The following is a 16,357-nucleotide window of genomic DNA, read 5'->3' on the forward strand; positions in this document are numbered from 1 at the left end:
CTTTCAATCATAAAATATGACAAACACAAAATTTTAATGTGGAACTTAAAGAAAGTTATCCCATACCTGGAAAAAGCAAAGCATTTCTGAGATGATGGCTAAAGGGTGAGCAATGCCATCTAGTGATCATAACTTTATTGCACCACAACCTTCCTTTAGTCTAAGTGAATCTGGATTTCTTGATACATTATGATTAAGATTATGATTTTCTTCATGTGTTAAAATATGATCAAATTTTTGGTACAATATGCATTCACAATCCCTTTTAATGGTTAGGTTTCAGTAATTTGAAAATCAGAGGGGTGCCTAATCACATGTTCAGCTGCCATTATTCAATCAAAACGCAATTATATAAGGTGGGCTTTGAGAAAAAAAGTCCCAACATAGAACATAGAACATTATAGCGCAGTGCAGGCCCTTTGGCCTAAATTGTAGTGCCGATGTTTTATCCTGCTCTAAGATCTATCTAACCCTTCCCTCCAACATAGCCCCCCCATTTCCCTATTATTCATGTGTCTATCTAAGAGTCTTTTAAATGTTCCTAATATATCTGCCCTCACAACCACTGCTGGCAGTGCGTTCCACACACCCACTACCCTCTGTGTAGAAAAATTACCCCTGACATTCCCCTTATATCTTCCTCCACTCACCTTAAAACTATGTCCCCTCCTGTTAGCCATTGTCGCCCTGGGAAAAAGTCTTTGACTGTCCACTCGATCTATGCCTCTTATCATCTTGTACACCTCGATCAAGTCACCTCTCATCCTCCTTCTCTCCAAAGAGAAAAGCCCCAGCTCGCTCAATGTATCCTCATAAGACATGCTCTCCAATCCAGGCAACATCCTGGTAAATCTCCTCTGCACCCTCTCTAAATCTTCCACATCCTTCCTATAATGAGGTGACCAGAACTGAACACAATACTCCAAGTGTGATCTAACCAGAGCTCTATAGAGCTGCAACATCACCTCGCGGCTCTTGAACTCAATACCCTGACCAATGAAGGCCAACACACCATATGCCTTCTTAACCACCCTATCGACCTGTGTGGCAATCTTGAGGGACCTATGGACATGGACCCCAAGATTTAGCACCATGTTAGAATAAGTTAAAATACTGTTCAGCATGAACTATGAAGGGGATGGTTGTGGGGATGCCAAATCAGGGGGGCCTGGATCTACATTGGAATGGGATTTCCACGCAGTGGGCTTTGCTGATCCAGAAACCAAGAATACTTGTGTCACTATATGCTGTGATTTCAACTTGTGGTTTAGGGTTATAGAGTCAAAGAGTCATACAGCATGGAAACAGGCCTTGCTGCCAACTGAATCCACAATGACCATCAACCACTCTTTTACACTAATCCAGCATTAACTCCATTTCATTTTCCCTATTCTTTCCAGATTTTACCACTTACCCGTGCACTACAGGCAACTTATAGTACCCAATGAACCAATCAACCTGCACATCTTCGGGATGTTGGAGGAAACCCGTGCAGTCACACGGAGAATGCACAAACTTCATACAGACAGCTTCCAGGATCAGTACTGAACCTGGATCACTGGAGATGGAGCTGTGAGGCAGCACTTCTGCTAGGCTGATTGACAGGCATGGGGGTCTTGTCTGGCAGGAACGTTGCTGAAAAGGACACAACTCAAGAGTAGGTGGGTTCCTCTTGTACACCAGGGTTTGAAAGGTCAGTTGGAAGTCTGTGATCATGAGGGGGTGATCAGTGCAGTCACCAGCAGGTCTCAGCGGGTCAGGCAGCATTTATGGAGGGAAATGGACAGTCGACATCCTGGGTCGGGACCCTTCAATCTGGACTAATTTTTCTATTACCCTCCATGAATGATGCCTGACCTGCTGAGTTCCTCCAGCATCTTGTGTGAGCTCCAGAGTCCAGCATCTGCAGTCTCTTGTGTCTTCATGAGTAGGTCTGTCTGATTGGGAGGAGGGACATCCAACCTTGCATGATGGTAGGTTGCAGTGGTGGCACAGCCATAATGGAAAAGTCCAATGGTTGCGTGTACAATGTGGTCCGACAACAATGAGGTTTTGGATTCTCCCAACAGAGGAAGTCCCGTTAACCTTATCAAACCCATTAATCATTTCAAACATCCGAATTTGATCATGTATTAAATGCAATCCATATTTCTGCAACTTTGGCCATGTTAATTTAATCTTTAAGCAGTAGGGCAGGCACAATGGTGTAGTGGTTAGCGTAATACTACTACAGCGCCAGCGACCTGGGTTCAATTCCAGGCACTGTCTGTAAGGAATTTTCCCCGTGACTGCATGGGTTTCCTCCGGGTGCTCCGGTTTCTTCCCACATTCCAAAGACGTACGGGTTCGGAAGTTGTGGGCATGCTATGTTGGTGCCGGAAGCGTGGTGACACTTGTGGGCTGCCTCCAGAACACTCTAGGCAAAGGTGCATTTCACTGTGTGTTTCGATGTAGATGTGACTGATAAAGAAATCTTACCTTATTTTCTCAGCATCTTATCTAACTTCAAGCTGCACTTCCAGCTACATATCCTTCCCCTTTACCTCCTCACCTTCAACACCTCCATCAAAATCTTTCCATCACAGACTTTTTCATACCCCTCTTCCAGGATCAACAGCCCCTCAATCCTCAGCAGTCACTGGTTACCTAACTCCTCCCCCTGGCTGCATTTCCCACCCAATGTTATGTGCGAAACTTAAAGAAAAAAATGTGAAAAAATAGCTTTTGTGGATATCTTTCATGGGAACTGGTGAAACTATTTTATATTAGTATCTCAATGAAAATAAAAAAAACAATAACTGCAGATGTTGGAAATCTAAAATAAAAACTGAAATTGCTGGAAATACTCAGCAGGTCAGGCTGCAACTGTGGGAAGGGAAACAGAGTTAATGGTTCAGGTTAATGACCTGATTGTTCTGACGAAGGGTCTCTGATCTGAACAGTTAACTCTGGTTCTCTTCCTACACATGCGGCCTGTACCTGCTGAGTATTTCCAGCACTTTCAATTTTTAATTTTGCATTAGTATCTCCTTTGTCAATATCCACGATGCCATGATCACCTTTGTTCTTTCTGCTGTCAAAGGTGGGTTCATTTATGCCTGACTTGGGATAGAGATTGGTTGCAGATATAGGTGGAGAAATGGCAGATGGAGTTTAATCTGGCAAAGTGTGAGGTGTGGCATTTTGGGCGATCAAATGTAAAGGGACAGTATACAATTAATGGCAGGATCCTTAACACTGTTGATGTACAGAGAGATCTTGGGATCCAAGTCCATCGCTCCCTGAAAGTGGCTGCACAGGTTGACAGGGTGGCAGAGCAGTACGGCATGCTTGCCATTATTAGTCAAGGTACTGAGTTCAAGAGTCAGGAAGTTATGTTGCAGCGTTATAAAACTGGTTAGGCTGCATCTGGAATATTGCATTCAGTTGTGGTCGCCCCATTATAGAAAGGATGCCAAGGCTTTGGAGAGGGTGGAGAAGGAGTTCATCAGGATGCTGCCTGGGTTAGAGGGCATATTGCTATAAGGAGGGGTTGGACAAACTTGTGTTGTTTTCTCTGGAGCAGCAGAGGCTGAGGGGAAATCTGATAGAAGTTTATAAGATTATGAGAGGCATAGATAGGGTAGACAGCCGGTATCTTTTTCCCAGGGTCGGAATGTCTAATACTGGAGGGCATGCATTTAAGGTGAGAGTGGGAAAGTTCAAAGGAGGTGTGTGGGGCAAGATTTTTACAAAGAGAGTGGTGGGTGCCTGGAATGCGCTGCCAGGGGTGGTGGTGGAGGCAGGTACAATAAAGGGGTTTCAAAGGTTCTTAGGTAGTGAATGTGCAGAGAATGGAGAGATATGGACATTGTGTAGATGAAAGTGAATAGTTTGTTTAGGCATTTAATTACTCGCTTAATTAGTTCAGCACCACGTCGTAGGCCGAAGGGCCTGTTCCTGTGCTGTACTGTTCTGTGTTCTATGTTCTATGATTTATGAGCACTATGGTTACTGTTGAGTTTCCAAAATGGCACTCACAGATGCATGTATACTTCTAATGCAAGTGTACTGGGAGTCAACTTGATAGAACGTCAGTATATGGTCAGTGAATTTCCACTGGCCGTTCATGGAAAAAATGGACAGCCTTCCCCATCCCCATTTATCCTCCCTTGAGGCTAGTTGCAGGGCAAGTTTTTCTGGTTCTTGCTGGAAGTCTGCAAGTGTTTGGTACCTTCAATAATTGTTTCCAAGTTCAAAAGTCAACAGGAAGTGGCCTGGCAGATGTTGAACTAGGTTTTTGTTGATTTCACAACTTTTGTAAATAATAGTTGCTCTTACACAGTTGTAGACCTACTGAGTGCATGAGTATACTTGGAATCAAGCAAAATTGGGGGATTGAGCAGGACAAGATTGTAAAAGAGAGTGCCGAAGAAGGGGGAGAAGAGATTTCTTGGCAGGAAGCTACACCTACCTACCTTAACAGAGAATTTTCCTGTTTCAGCTTCAGCAATGACCAATGCTTGAGGTATCAGGGCTTTAAAAAGGAAGATCCTCGCTGAATGCTGTCACACCTCCAAACTCAGAGCAGGGCAAGAACCACATTAACACTACCTTGCAAAGTGACTTAATCTATGTGCCTTCTGTCTTCTGGAGGAGGTATTGGTACCATTTTATAATCTGAAGTGCGCGGCTGCATAAGGGACATCGCTGAGGCTTTCTGTTGCAGAGAGAAAACCAGTTGGAGTCAGTACAAGAATCTGTGAGGAATGCAGACTTCTCCGTGGCACAGAGTACCAATGGACTTACAGAAACCGCAAGTCAACTCTTCCAAAGAGGATTACATACACCAAACCTGCAGATGATGTGACTAGTACCAGCACACATCAAGGCCGCATATTCCAAGCATTTCAGATGCAGTCGTTGTGTGCCAGTCCTTTGTGCCATCTCTATATTTGAGCCACCATGAACCAAAGGAGGGCCACTAGGCAACAAGTGATATCCAGGGCTAAGGACATGGTTTAAGACTCCAATGTGCAGGTATACAACAGGGGCCATGATAGTACACTAAATCCGATAACGAACCTAATAATGAGCTGAAGCACATTTTCATATTTCCTGACTCTATTTATAAAGCAGAAGATCCTATATGGTTTATTAACTGCTCTGTTAATCTGTTCCACCATCTTCAAAGGTTTGTGCAGGTATACATCCATGAATCTTTCTTCTTGAAACCTCTTAAAACAGCACCCTCTGGCATGCATTGCGAAGCACAGCTCAAACGCCTTCTATAAATTTGCCGATGATACCACTGTTGTTAGTAGAATCTCACATGGCGATGAGGAAGCATACAGGAGTGGGATAGATCAGCTGGTTGAGTGATGTCACAACAACAACCTCGCACTCAATGTCACCAATGTCAACTGTCTGTGGACTTCAGGAGGGGGAAGTCAGGAGAACACACACCAGTCCTCCTTGAGGGGTCAGCGGTGGAAAGGGTGAGCAGCTTCAAGTTCCTGGGTGTCAGGGTCTCAGAGGATCTATCCTGAGCCCAACACATTGATGCAATCATGAAGAAGGCACACCAGCAGCTCTACTTTGTTAGGGCTTGAGGAGATTTGGTATGTCACCAAAGACTCTTGCAAATTTCTGTAGATGTACAGTGGCGAGCATTCTGACTGGTTGCATCACTGCTTGGTATGGAAGCTCCAATGCACAGGATCACAAGAGGCTGCAGAGGGTTGTAGGCTCAGCCAGCTCCATCATGGACACAACCCTCCCCACCATCGAGGACATCTTTAAGAGGCGGTGCCTCAAGAAGTCAGCATCCATCATTAAGGACCCTCACCATCCAGGACATGTCCTCTTCTCATTACTACCATCGGCGAGGAGGTACAGAAGCCTGAAGATGCACACTTAGTGATTCAGGAACAGCTTCTTCTCCTCCGCCATTAGATTTCTGAACAATCCATGAACCCACAAACTCTACCTCATTATTCCTTTTTTTTGGTACTACTTAATTATTTTTTATAATTTTTAATAATTTTATATCTTTGCACTGTACTGCTGCCGCAAAACAACAACTTTCACGTCATATGTCAGTGATAACAAATCTGATTCTGATTCTCTTCATCCTCCCCACTAAAATGTTGCAGCTCACTATTTTGCATTGAATGCCACCAGAGGGCAGTATTACACTGACTATCACACGCAGAGAGGCACCAAATCCTGGAAACACCCAGCAAGTCGGGGAATATCAGCAAGTGCACTCCCAGGCTCGGACTTTTCTGTCCACAGACTGCAGCCGCCGTGAGCATCGGGAGCCTGCACATGTTCCAGATGAACTCCAAATCTTCCACTGATGCTGTTGGGTATTTACAGCATTTAATGTATTTTCAATTTCTAGCATATCCAATTTTTCTTTGCTTTTTGACAGCTGCCTAGAAATTGCTGAGCACCTGTAACTGGGGGGGGGGGGGGGGGGGGGGCAATGAATATTTTTATTTGCAGTGTGCTGATGAGAAATTCAGTGGTGCATATGAGCTACTGACTCAGACTTGCACAGGGAGTGGACAAAGCAACAGGCCCGGGCCAAGTTCTCTCTCTCACTGTGGCAACAGGCCCGGGCCAAGCCTGTGGGGTGTGAGAGAGAGAAGCATGAGAGGAAAGCAGTTGGCACCAGTCAGTGAGGAGAGGGGCTCAGGATGACCAGCTGGTAGGGGGTTGAGAAAAAGGTGACGGGAAGTTGGGAGGGTGAAACAGCAGTTGGGGGATAGGTGTGAGTGGTGGGGTAGGATGACAATTTCTGCATTCAGATTCTTTTCAATGACTGCCTCTTATTGGAATCCTGCATCGTTCCTCTTACATATTTAATTGTCGATTAGTCAGTAGTTCCTAGGTTTAAATCACTTCCTTTTTGTACACAAGAGCAACATGAGGCTCCACATGATAGTTGGGGTGGTGGGGTTGCTGGTGGCGGTGGGGGTTGGGGGGGGGGGGGGGGAGTTGTCGGCTCAGTTCAACTAATGGGTAGATGGTGGGAGGGGATATCGGTTGATGTTGGCAGGACAATGGCTTCAGCTGAGTGAGCTGGGCATGTGCGTAAGCCAGGTTCTTAGAGCGAGACTGGGATCTCCTTAACTAATGATGAAGCAGGCCTGACAGAAGCTATGAAAGCTTGTTTCTGCTAAAGTGACCCACCAGCAGCGTGTGCACAAAAGAAAACTGTCTGAGTGGTGCTCAAGTGCATGTCGTATGCTGCTGAAAATGGGCATGTTGCATGCCCACTGCCCTCCATGTGTGAGCGCATCAGACGCAGGGAGAACCAGAAGGTTGTGCTCTGTATGAACTGCCTGGTTATGTCTAGGATGTTCCATTACATTTTATTTCTCATAGAAATTGAACTGAGTAGCACAAAAACATAACTCCATGTGATACAATTTCTCCACAGCCTTGTTTCCAATCTAGATGGGAGCTGCTGTGTCCTCTACTGGGTGACAGGCTGCAGAATTACAAAGGTTTCTTATAGAATATTAAAATGGTTTGGCTCGAACTTAAGAACTTAATGTCATTAAACAGTTGTGAGAACTCCCTTTCTCAGAGAGCTGCTGTTAAACAGAGGCTGCAACAAGCAATCACAGCTCCCACATTGTTCCATAAACTATTAACAAACCAAGGACATCAGACCTAGAGAACAAACACACTCAGCTGGCTGTAACATTCAGGTAAAATCCCACTGAGTTTTCAGTTCAGTTTCACTGACGAGCAGGGAGGGAGACTAGAAGTACAAGAATACCACTGGGAAGGAATCCTTGGCAAGGGTCACTGACCTAAGGGTGTCCCGATTTGGCAAGATCATGTTGTCCCAAGACGCCCAGTGACAGGCACTCCCAGATAGTGTGATACAAGACACCATGTCTGTGTGCAAAGACTGCAGATGCTGGAATCTGGAGCAAAAAAAAACAAGCTGCTGAAGAAACTCAGCGGGTCAGGCAGCATCCAGATAAAGGGTCTTGAGCCAAAACGTTGACTGTTCATTTCCCTCCGCAGGTGCTGCCTGACCCATTGAGTTCCTCCAGCAACTCATTCTTTGCCCCATGTCTTTGTCCACCCTTGTGCTTCAGAAGGAGTGCTGCACAGGGATCGACATCATCCAGTGCTCCACTCAGGGAAAGGTTAGTCTTCAATTACAAAGGGAAGAAATAGTTTTTTTGCTATTTTATTTCTGGGCAAACATTCTGACAGAAAGTCTATTATAATTTCAGCAGGGAACTGGCAGAGATCCCACTGAAACACACTTCTCTTTCTTAATTTCATTTGTCACTAAATTGACAAGCCAGAAAGTTTCTAATATCTTGTGATTTTTGAATTCTTCCTCAGTATTGACTATACTCCTCCTAGTTTGATATCATTTGCAAATTTTATTTGATGCTAAATCCGGCATTCATGTTTGTGGGACATAGCTGACTACATTCCTTCAAACTAATTAACCTTCCACCTATTCTCTGCATTTTAGACAGTCAATTTGCTGCCCATTCAGCTATTTGTACCTTGACTCAAGCATTATCTTGAGTCTGTGTGACAGTTTATCAATGGCTCTTGAAATTAAAGTATTCCAAGCTGCTTTATACATTCTACTCTTTGTGTTAACTTTTCAAATAATTTTGTCAGATTAATTAGACATGATTTATTCTTTTAGAATCCATGCTAGTGTCTTTTAGAATGACAATTTCTACATTCAGATTCTTTTCAATGACTGCCTCTTATTGGAATCCTGCATCGTTCCTCTTACATATTTAATTGTTTGATTAGTCTTTAGTTCCTGGGTTTAAGTCACATCCTTTTTGTATACTAGAGCAACATGAGGCTCTGTATGATCTTCTGGCACAGGTTCCTTGATCATAGGATTCTTGTACACAAGAGCCTATGTGTCTGTTATCTCCTCTGAGTTTCCAGGAGGATGTTTGGATATGTATCGTATGGATCTGGGATTCCATCATTGTTCAGCTTCCTATTCTGTCAATTTTAATCTCTTTCTATCCCAAGTGCATCTTTTGAAATTCATCCTGTGGAAAGTATGCATTTCATTTAGTAAAAGCCAAGGTGAAATGGTCCTTCAATATGTTTACCATTCACTGCAGTTATCTGTGAGCCTCTTGTAATTAATTTCACCTTTTCTTACTTGTATATATAGAATGTTTTATTTTTCTTTTTGTATTCCTTTATTATTTTATGTTGTAATTTCTATTTGCTTTCCTGATTAGCTTCTCTCCTGCAATCTTCATATTAATTTTTCCCTTCCTTCAATATCTAAGTATTTCTTATAGTTTTCTTTAGCTTCAACTTCTGCTCGTCCATAGTGCCTCACAATCATCGAGCGATTAGAACGTAGAACATAGAACAGTACAGCACAATACAGGCCCTTCGGCCCACCATGTTGTGCCGACCTTTAAACCTCACCTAAGACTATCTAACCCCTTCCTCCCACATATCCCTCATCTTAAATTGCTCCATATGCTTATCCCGTAATCTCTTGAATTTGACCAATGTACCTGCCTCCACCACTGCCCCAGGCAGCGCATTCCATGCCCCAACCACTCTTTGGGTAAAAAACCTCCCTCTGATATCTCCCTTGAACTTCCAACCCATTACTTTAAAGCCATGCCCTCTTGTAGTGGCAAATGTTGTCCCCGTATTCAAAAAAGGTACTAGGGATAGTTCAGGGAATTATAGACCAGTGAGCCTTACGCCTGTGGTGAGCAAGCTGTTGGAAAGGATTCTTAGAGGTAGGATCTATGGGCATTTAGAGAATCATGGTATGATCAGGGACAGCCAGCGTGCACTTTTTTTGTCTCATCCAGTTAAGTAGTTCCTTGTTTGTCAGTCTTTCTGTTTTTCAATGCTTTCTTCATTTACTTTCTTGAGTTCTGCTTTTACTTCCCTAGTGTGATCTTTTCAGTCAGTTACGTTGGTCAGTCAGAAGAACATGAGAACTAGGAGCTGGAGTAGATCACTGTGCCTGCCCAACTATTTATTAAGATAATAGCTGACCTTCTATGTCAATTCCATCCTAATCTGATCCCATGCCCCTTGATCCCCTTAATATCCAAAAATCTGAAGATCTCTGTTTTGAAAGAACCCAATGACTGACCCTCCACAGGCCTCTTGGGTGCAGAATTCTGAAGATCCACTACCCTCCATATTTCTTTACAACATAGAAGACCATTTAGCCCACTGATCTATGCTGGCTCACAGCAATCCCATCTTCACACTCATTTTTTCTGTAACCTAATATAAAACCAGAAAATGCTGGAAATACTCAGCAGCTCAGGCTGCATCTATGGGAAGAGAAACAGAGGTAATGTTTCAGGTCGAAGACCCTTCATCAAAATTGTCTAACCTGGTGAGTATTTCCTGTTTTTACTTTAGATTTCTAGCATCCACAGTTTTATTTTAATCCTTCTGTAACCTATTCTCCCTGCATTCTCATCCCACCTACACGAGGGGCAATTTACAGTGGCCAATTAACCTACCAACCCGCACATCTTTGGGATGTGGGAGGAAACCAGGGCGCCCAGTGGACCCCTGCATGGTCACCAGGAGAATGTACAAACTCCACACAGACAGCTTCAGAGGTCAGGGTTGAACGTGGGTCACTGGAGCTGTGAGGCAACAGTTCATTCAGCTGCAACACTGTGCTGCCCATATTGTGTCACTGTGCTACCCCTAGCGAATAGGGTGGTGAGTGAAGTGTCCCACTTACGTCATTCTCAGTTGTAATTCCCAATCAGACTGTGTTGCAATCACTATTACTAAGATGCTCCCATTCTCTTCTTTTTTTTGATGAATTTTTTTCTTTTAAGATCGAGTTCTGAGTCTTTCCTTTGGTAGCTACTGAGTAGTTAAGAAGATCTATGAACACTGTAAGAACTCAGTTTCCTCTTATCCCTTGCTGGCAGCTTACATGGGGCAGATGTTATCTCCCACATTATTACTCCATGCCTGCTACTCACCTCATGTTCCACTGTTTGGTAGTTTATAGCATTATTTTATTTACTCATTCATGGAATATGAACATTGCTGGAGAGACCAGAGTACACTGTTCACCCCTAATAGCCATTTGAACTGATTACCCTGTTGGGCAATTTCAAAGGTCAGTTGAGAGTTAACACTGTAATCACTCTACACTTTATACTTCTCAATGTCAAATTTCATTTGCTTTTTGACTTGCGAATGAAATATGCTATTGCATTCTTCACTATTTATGTCCAAAGCAGTGATCCCAAAATTATCCAGCAAAATGTCATGATTCATAACTCATGGCTAATTCCTTCTCAGCACTAAGTACTTTCCTAATGGATAACAGCAGCAAGTGCTGTGAACTTGCCAGTAAGTTCTGAGTCAACAGAAAATATGTGTTGAGAGGAGCAAGAATTCAGTCTTAAAATGAATTTGAGAGGAAACTAAATTCTCTGTTCAAAACCTGAGCTATTTATTCTTAATGCACTGATCCTGAATCCTCAGATTATATAAGCGATATACAGTGGCAAAATATGACTAATGGGACATAGAAGAATATATTACTGCACCTGAATAAATGACTGCCAAGATATGCACCTCTTTTACTCTAGACCAATTGTGTTAGACACTTGTTAATTGCAGCAATTTAGATAATTTCACATATCACTATAGCTTTGAGGAAATTGCCAACTTTTACCCAGTTGGTACTGCACATCTAATTGAAAAGAAAATCACTTGTTACAACTATACGTTAATCTCAGTCTTACGCCTACAGAGGTTCATTATCGTGATTGAATGGTAAATATTAATCTGCAATGTATGTAAAGAGTTGACTATGGATTTAAGAATTCTCAGGCAAGTGTCATTTGTGACTCTGCCAAGTTATCTACAATTGGTTTTAAAATTCTGAGCATTCCTCTTAATGTGTAAGGATGATAAAGAATTTTCTTTTGAATCTCATGATGGAAAGACAATACGTACAGAATATTGGATTGATGTGACCAATTGTTGATGATCCAAACTACAGGAAGCAAACCAATAGCATTGAAGATACTATCTCGCTATTAATCAAGTGAGTAATTACTTGCAAGTTTGTGGGAATTGAGGTGAATTATCTAATTTTTGGTAATTTGGTATAAGATGAAAGGTAGAACTCACTGAACAAATTATGGTATGATATAAATGAGTTTCTCTCAAGCAGAGCTAATCTCAACCAGCTGTATGTCAGTGCTTAAAGTAACCTATACTGTCCAACTTATCTAAGTAAAATTATTTGCAGGATGCATTGTATAGTGACTTAAAATAAATCTTACATTGGGTTGCTTTCATTGTCTTTGCATTTTTGTATGAGCTGAAATAAAACCACAATGAATTTCTTATTTAGCCTCAAATTGTGTGGCAAACTCTTCAGTTCTACAAAGAAGAACCTGGCAGATGATTTCTGGAGGGTGTACCTTACGCAGCGGTTTGAGTTTTGTCTCCATTATGAAATCGTATTTACAGAGTTCACAGCAGCGCGTATCAGAGCTCTTGATCCACTGGTGCAGGCAGGCCTGGTGTACGAAACGCAGCGTCCCTGTGCAACGGCAAGGCGTGATGAGTGGACTGTCATCATCTCCTTCACAGTGGCAAATCCTGAGAGGAGAAAGATTCAGTGAAATTTAGTGATGTCTGAAAAATTCTAACCAGATGAGAATCTCATGGTCAGATGTTGGTTACGACACTGTAGATTAGCCTATTTCACCCACACAATTAGTGGTTTACATTCAATATGAATATTATAGTTTAATAGCATGAAGTTCAATAGTTACTTTCCAACCTGATGGACTAAGATTTGACTCCTACTGGTACTCCTTTGATCTGATTATTATCAATTTCCTCAGAAAGTGATAACTCTCTGCTTCTGTCTCAAGGAAGCGAACCTTCTGGTTGGATATGAAGGGCAGAATGAATGCAAGTGATTAACACCCATTTTCTTCTGTGATAAAAAGCTACTGTTGGAAGCTATTTAAAGCATGGGCTCAATTGCTCCGATTTCCCATAGGAATGAGATTAGTCATCACAGTAAAATGCTTGGGGAACAAAATACAACCAAATGAATATTTGTAACTCTAAATGCTTGACAAAGCAGGCTCACAATAAAAAATACACCAGAATTGTCTTATATTAATTTCATGAGCTTAAATCGAAGTGATAAAATTTTATCTTCACTATGGATAGTGATTTATTGGTCAATAAAAATAAAACTGGGCAATTTGCCCTGTCAGTTTGCTGCCCAGATGGTGGGCAGAGAAACTGCATGCAAGGTGCCTTTCCATCAATCTTGGTAGAATATTCAGTCTGTTAAGGTACTGTGTTAAGATGGATTATAAAAATAAATGGAACAGAACTAAAATCCAAAATAAGGGAGAATGATGGTACAATTTACAGATATATTAAAGAATCGAGAAAATAAGTCAAGTTGCAACAACAGAGCCCTGGCTTCTTTCAGGGGTTCTACACTCTTGCTGTAATTAAACTGATGTAATCTACCAGAAAAAGAAGCAGCTCATTTGTACTAAGCTCCAATGACTCTAGGATTTCTGGCTGGCCTTATGGAGCAGAATACCCATTCACTCTTTATAGGTTCTGTGGCACCAGGAACATGGGCCAGCTTCTCCTCTCTGGCCATTCATTACATCATGGCTCCTCCACTTTCCAATCCTTTAACATGTTCCTTGATGCACTCTACCTTACAATGTCCGTCCTGAAAGTTGATCCACCAGATTCAACAAAAACCTGTGCTACATGAACTTGGGGGTATTATTCCATCTGGTTCTCCTGTTAGCTTAGCTAGGTAGGCATTGTGGTTTAATTTTCATGGAAACTTTCCTGATCACCTTAATAATTGGACAAAATGGCATAGCTGTATTTGTAATGTGTATCAGAGTTTAAAGTTACAACTGATGATTGTTGGAATCCCTGTATAATTTACCCTCAGACAACAGAGAACATTACAGCACAGTACAGGCCCTTCGGCCCACAATGTTGTGCCGACATTTTATCCTGCTCTAAGATCTATCTAACCCTTCCCTCCCACACAGCCCTCCATTTCTCTATCATTCATGTGTCTATCCAAGAGTCTCTTAAATGTCCCACATGCATCTGCCCCCACAACCTCTGCCGGCAGTGCGTTCCACACACCCACCACTCTCTGTGTAAAAAACTTACCCCTGACATCCCCCTTATATCTTCCTCCAATCACCTTAAAATTATGCCCCCTCATGTTAGCCATTATCGCCGTGGGAAAAAGTCTCTGACCGTCCACTTGATCTATGCCTCTTATCATCTTGTACACCTCTATTAAGTCACCTCTCATCCTCCTTCTCTCCATAGAGAAAAGCCCCAGCTCACTCAACGTATCCTCATAAGACATGCTCTCCAATCCAGGAAAGATGTTTCAATGTTTCACTGATCAGCATAGAGTTAGGTTTAACTGCTATGGCCCAGTGGTAGTGCATTCATCTCTGAGTCAGAGGGTCATAGATTTAAAGCCTGTTATGGAGATTTGAACACTTAATATATGTAGTGCAATATTAAAGGAATGCTACACTGTTGAAGATGCATTAATCTGGATGAGATGTGAATCGAAGTCCCTCTCTGGTTTCTCAAGCAGACAAAATAAAAATGATGCCATGCCACACTTGATGAAGTTTCCCCCAAGCCAACAGATCTCTGGTTATATCCAGATGCTGGCCAGGGATTGGCACCTGAGTTTCCAGGTTGCCCACCTCGCTCGGGATCACAGGCTGTAATGTATCCAATGCAACAGCCGTGAGGATCAATTAAACTAAGTGGAGAGATATATAGAGAATCTGAAATCAGATTTATTTTACTTTGGATCAGTTTTAAAGCAGATTTGTTGCCATTTTGCCTTCATCTTGACTGGTTTCTCATGTGTTCACCCCACCAAAAGATACTGCATCTTTCCCTCCAATGTACTGTGAGAGACCAATGCAGTCACAATCCCAGAGGGAGATATTTATTTCAGTAGATATTGCTCATCCATAATTCTTTATTCTGAGTATCCTCTCCTCTTCAATTACAATGGATTTCTCTGTGACTATCCCCTTGTGTGGTATTGTTATTATTATGGGGGAGGAACAGCACAGGATGAAGTAAAAAGAACTCTGACTGTACTTATTTCTGCAGAACATCTCTGCTGCCAACCTACTTTTGATTTTATGGTATAACTTTACTTTCTTCCTCTCAATGTTCAGTGAAGGATAATATTATCTCAAAGTACCACCCATCTCACCACATGAAAGGTTTCAGTCCCTTTTGTCCTGTGAGTGTTCAAACTTCTACACCAAACCTATGTCCCCTTTGCACTGTGACTTTAGCCTCGATCAATAAGGAAGCACCATTCTACAAAAAATGGTACTTCCCTGGGGTGAATTGCACTGCCATCCTTCATGGCATCTACTTCCCCAACATGCCCACACCTTCTGCATCAAACACTGTTCTTGCTCTTTTTCTAAATGGTGTGTGATGGACAGTTGATGAAAGAGTTGGATTCTAAGGGTCAACAAAACATCAATGTAACTGAAGTAGCCCTCGTATCATGGTGGTTCCAAGGAAGGGACCATCTTTGGCTGCTGCCCTGAAGTTCTCCCCCGCAGCCCAATACTGCCTCGTGTTTCCTTGTGCTATCATACACTGAGGGAGATAATGCAAACCTATAAAGCAGTGCTGTCCTGCGATCAAATAGTTAGTATGGGGTTATGGGTTCTATGAAAGAGGCCAGGTACAGGTTGGAGGAACAGCACCTCATATTCCGCCTTGGGAGTCTCCAACTTGATGGCCTCAACATCGATTTCTCTAACTTCCGGTAACCCCACCCCTTCTTTTTCTCCCCCCCCCCCCCACTCCTTTGTCTTCCTTTATTCCTGTGGCTCCCTTCCCCCATCTTGATGACCTGCCTATCTCCTCTCCTCCCCTCCTGCATCCTTTATTCCATGGTCCACTGCCCTGTCCTACCGGATTCCTTCTTCTTCAGCCCTTTGCCTCTTCTACATATCTAACCCTTCCCTCCCACATAGCCCTACATTCCGGTAAATCTCTTCTACACTCTTTGTAAATTGCAGTGACCAGATTATTACATCTCATCTTATTACATTTCCCCCCCCCCTCCCCCACTTTCCCCCTCTCACCTGGACTCGCCTATCACCTGAACTTGCCCATCACCTGCCAGCCTGTGCTCCTCCCCCTCCCCACATCTTCTTATCCTGGCTTCTGCCCTCTTCCTTTTCAGTCCTGATGAAGGGTCTCGGCCCGAAACACCGACCGCTTATTTCCCTCCATAGATGCTGCCTGACCT

The 16,357-nt window shown here is 42.8% G+C and overlaps 1 protein-coding gene across 5 annotated transcripts in view; it reads right to left on the reverse strand.

Moving 5' to 3' along the window:
* The window catches only part of marchf1 (membrane-associated ring finger (C3HC4) 1), a 398,492-nt gene that overhangs the window by 19,548 nt on the left and 362,587 nt on the right, over positions 1–16,357 (reverse strand). For all 5 annotated transcript variants that reach the window (XM_052041674.1, XM_052041683.1, XM_052041691.1 and 2 more), the window contains one exon: positions 12,453–12,633. In XM_052041674.1, the coding sequence (XP_051897634.1) occupies positions 12,453–12,633 (181 nt within the window). The remainder of the gene's footprint in view (positions 1–12,452; positions 12,634–16,357) is intronic.

The sequence above is a fragment of the Pristis pectinata genome, chromosome 2 (genome assembly GCF_009764475.1).
Source record: "Pristis pectinata isolate sPriPec2 chromosome 2, sPriPec2.1.pri, whole genome shotgun sequence".
NCBI lineage: Eukaryota > Metazoa > Chordata > Chondrichthyes > Rhinopristiformes > Pristidae > Pristis > Pristis pectinata.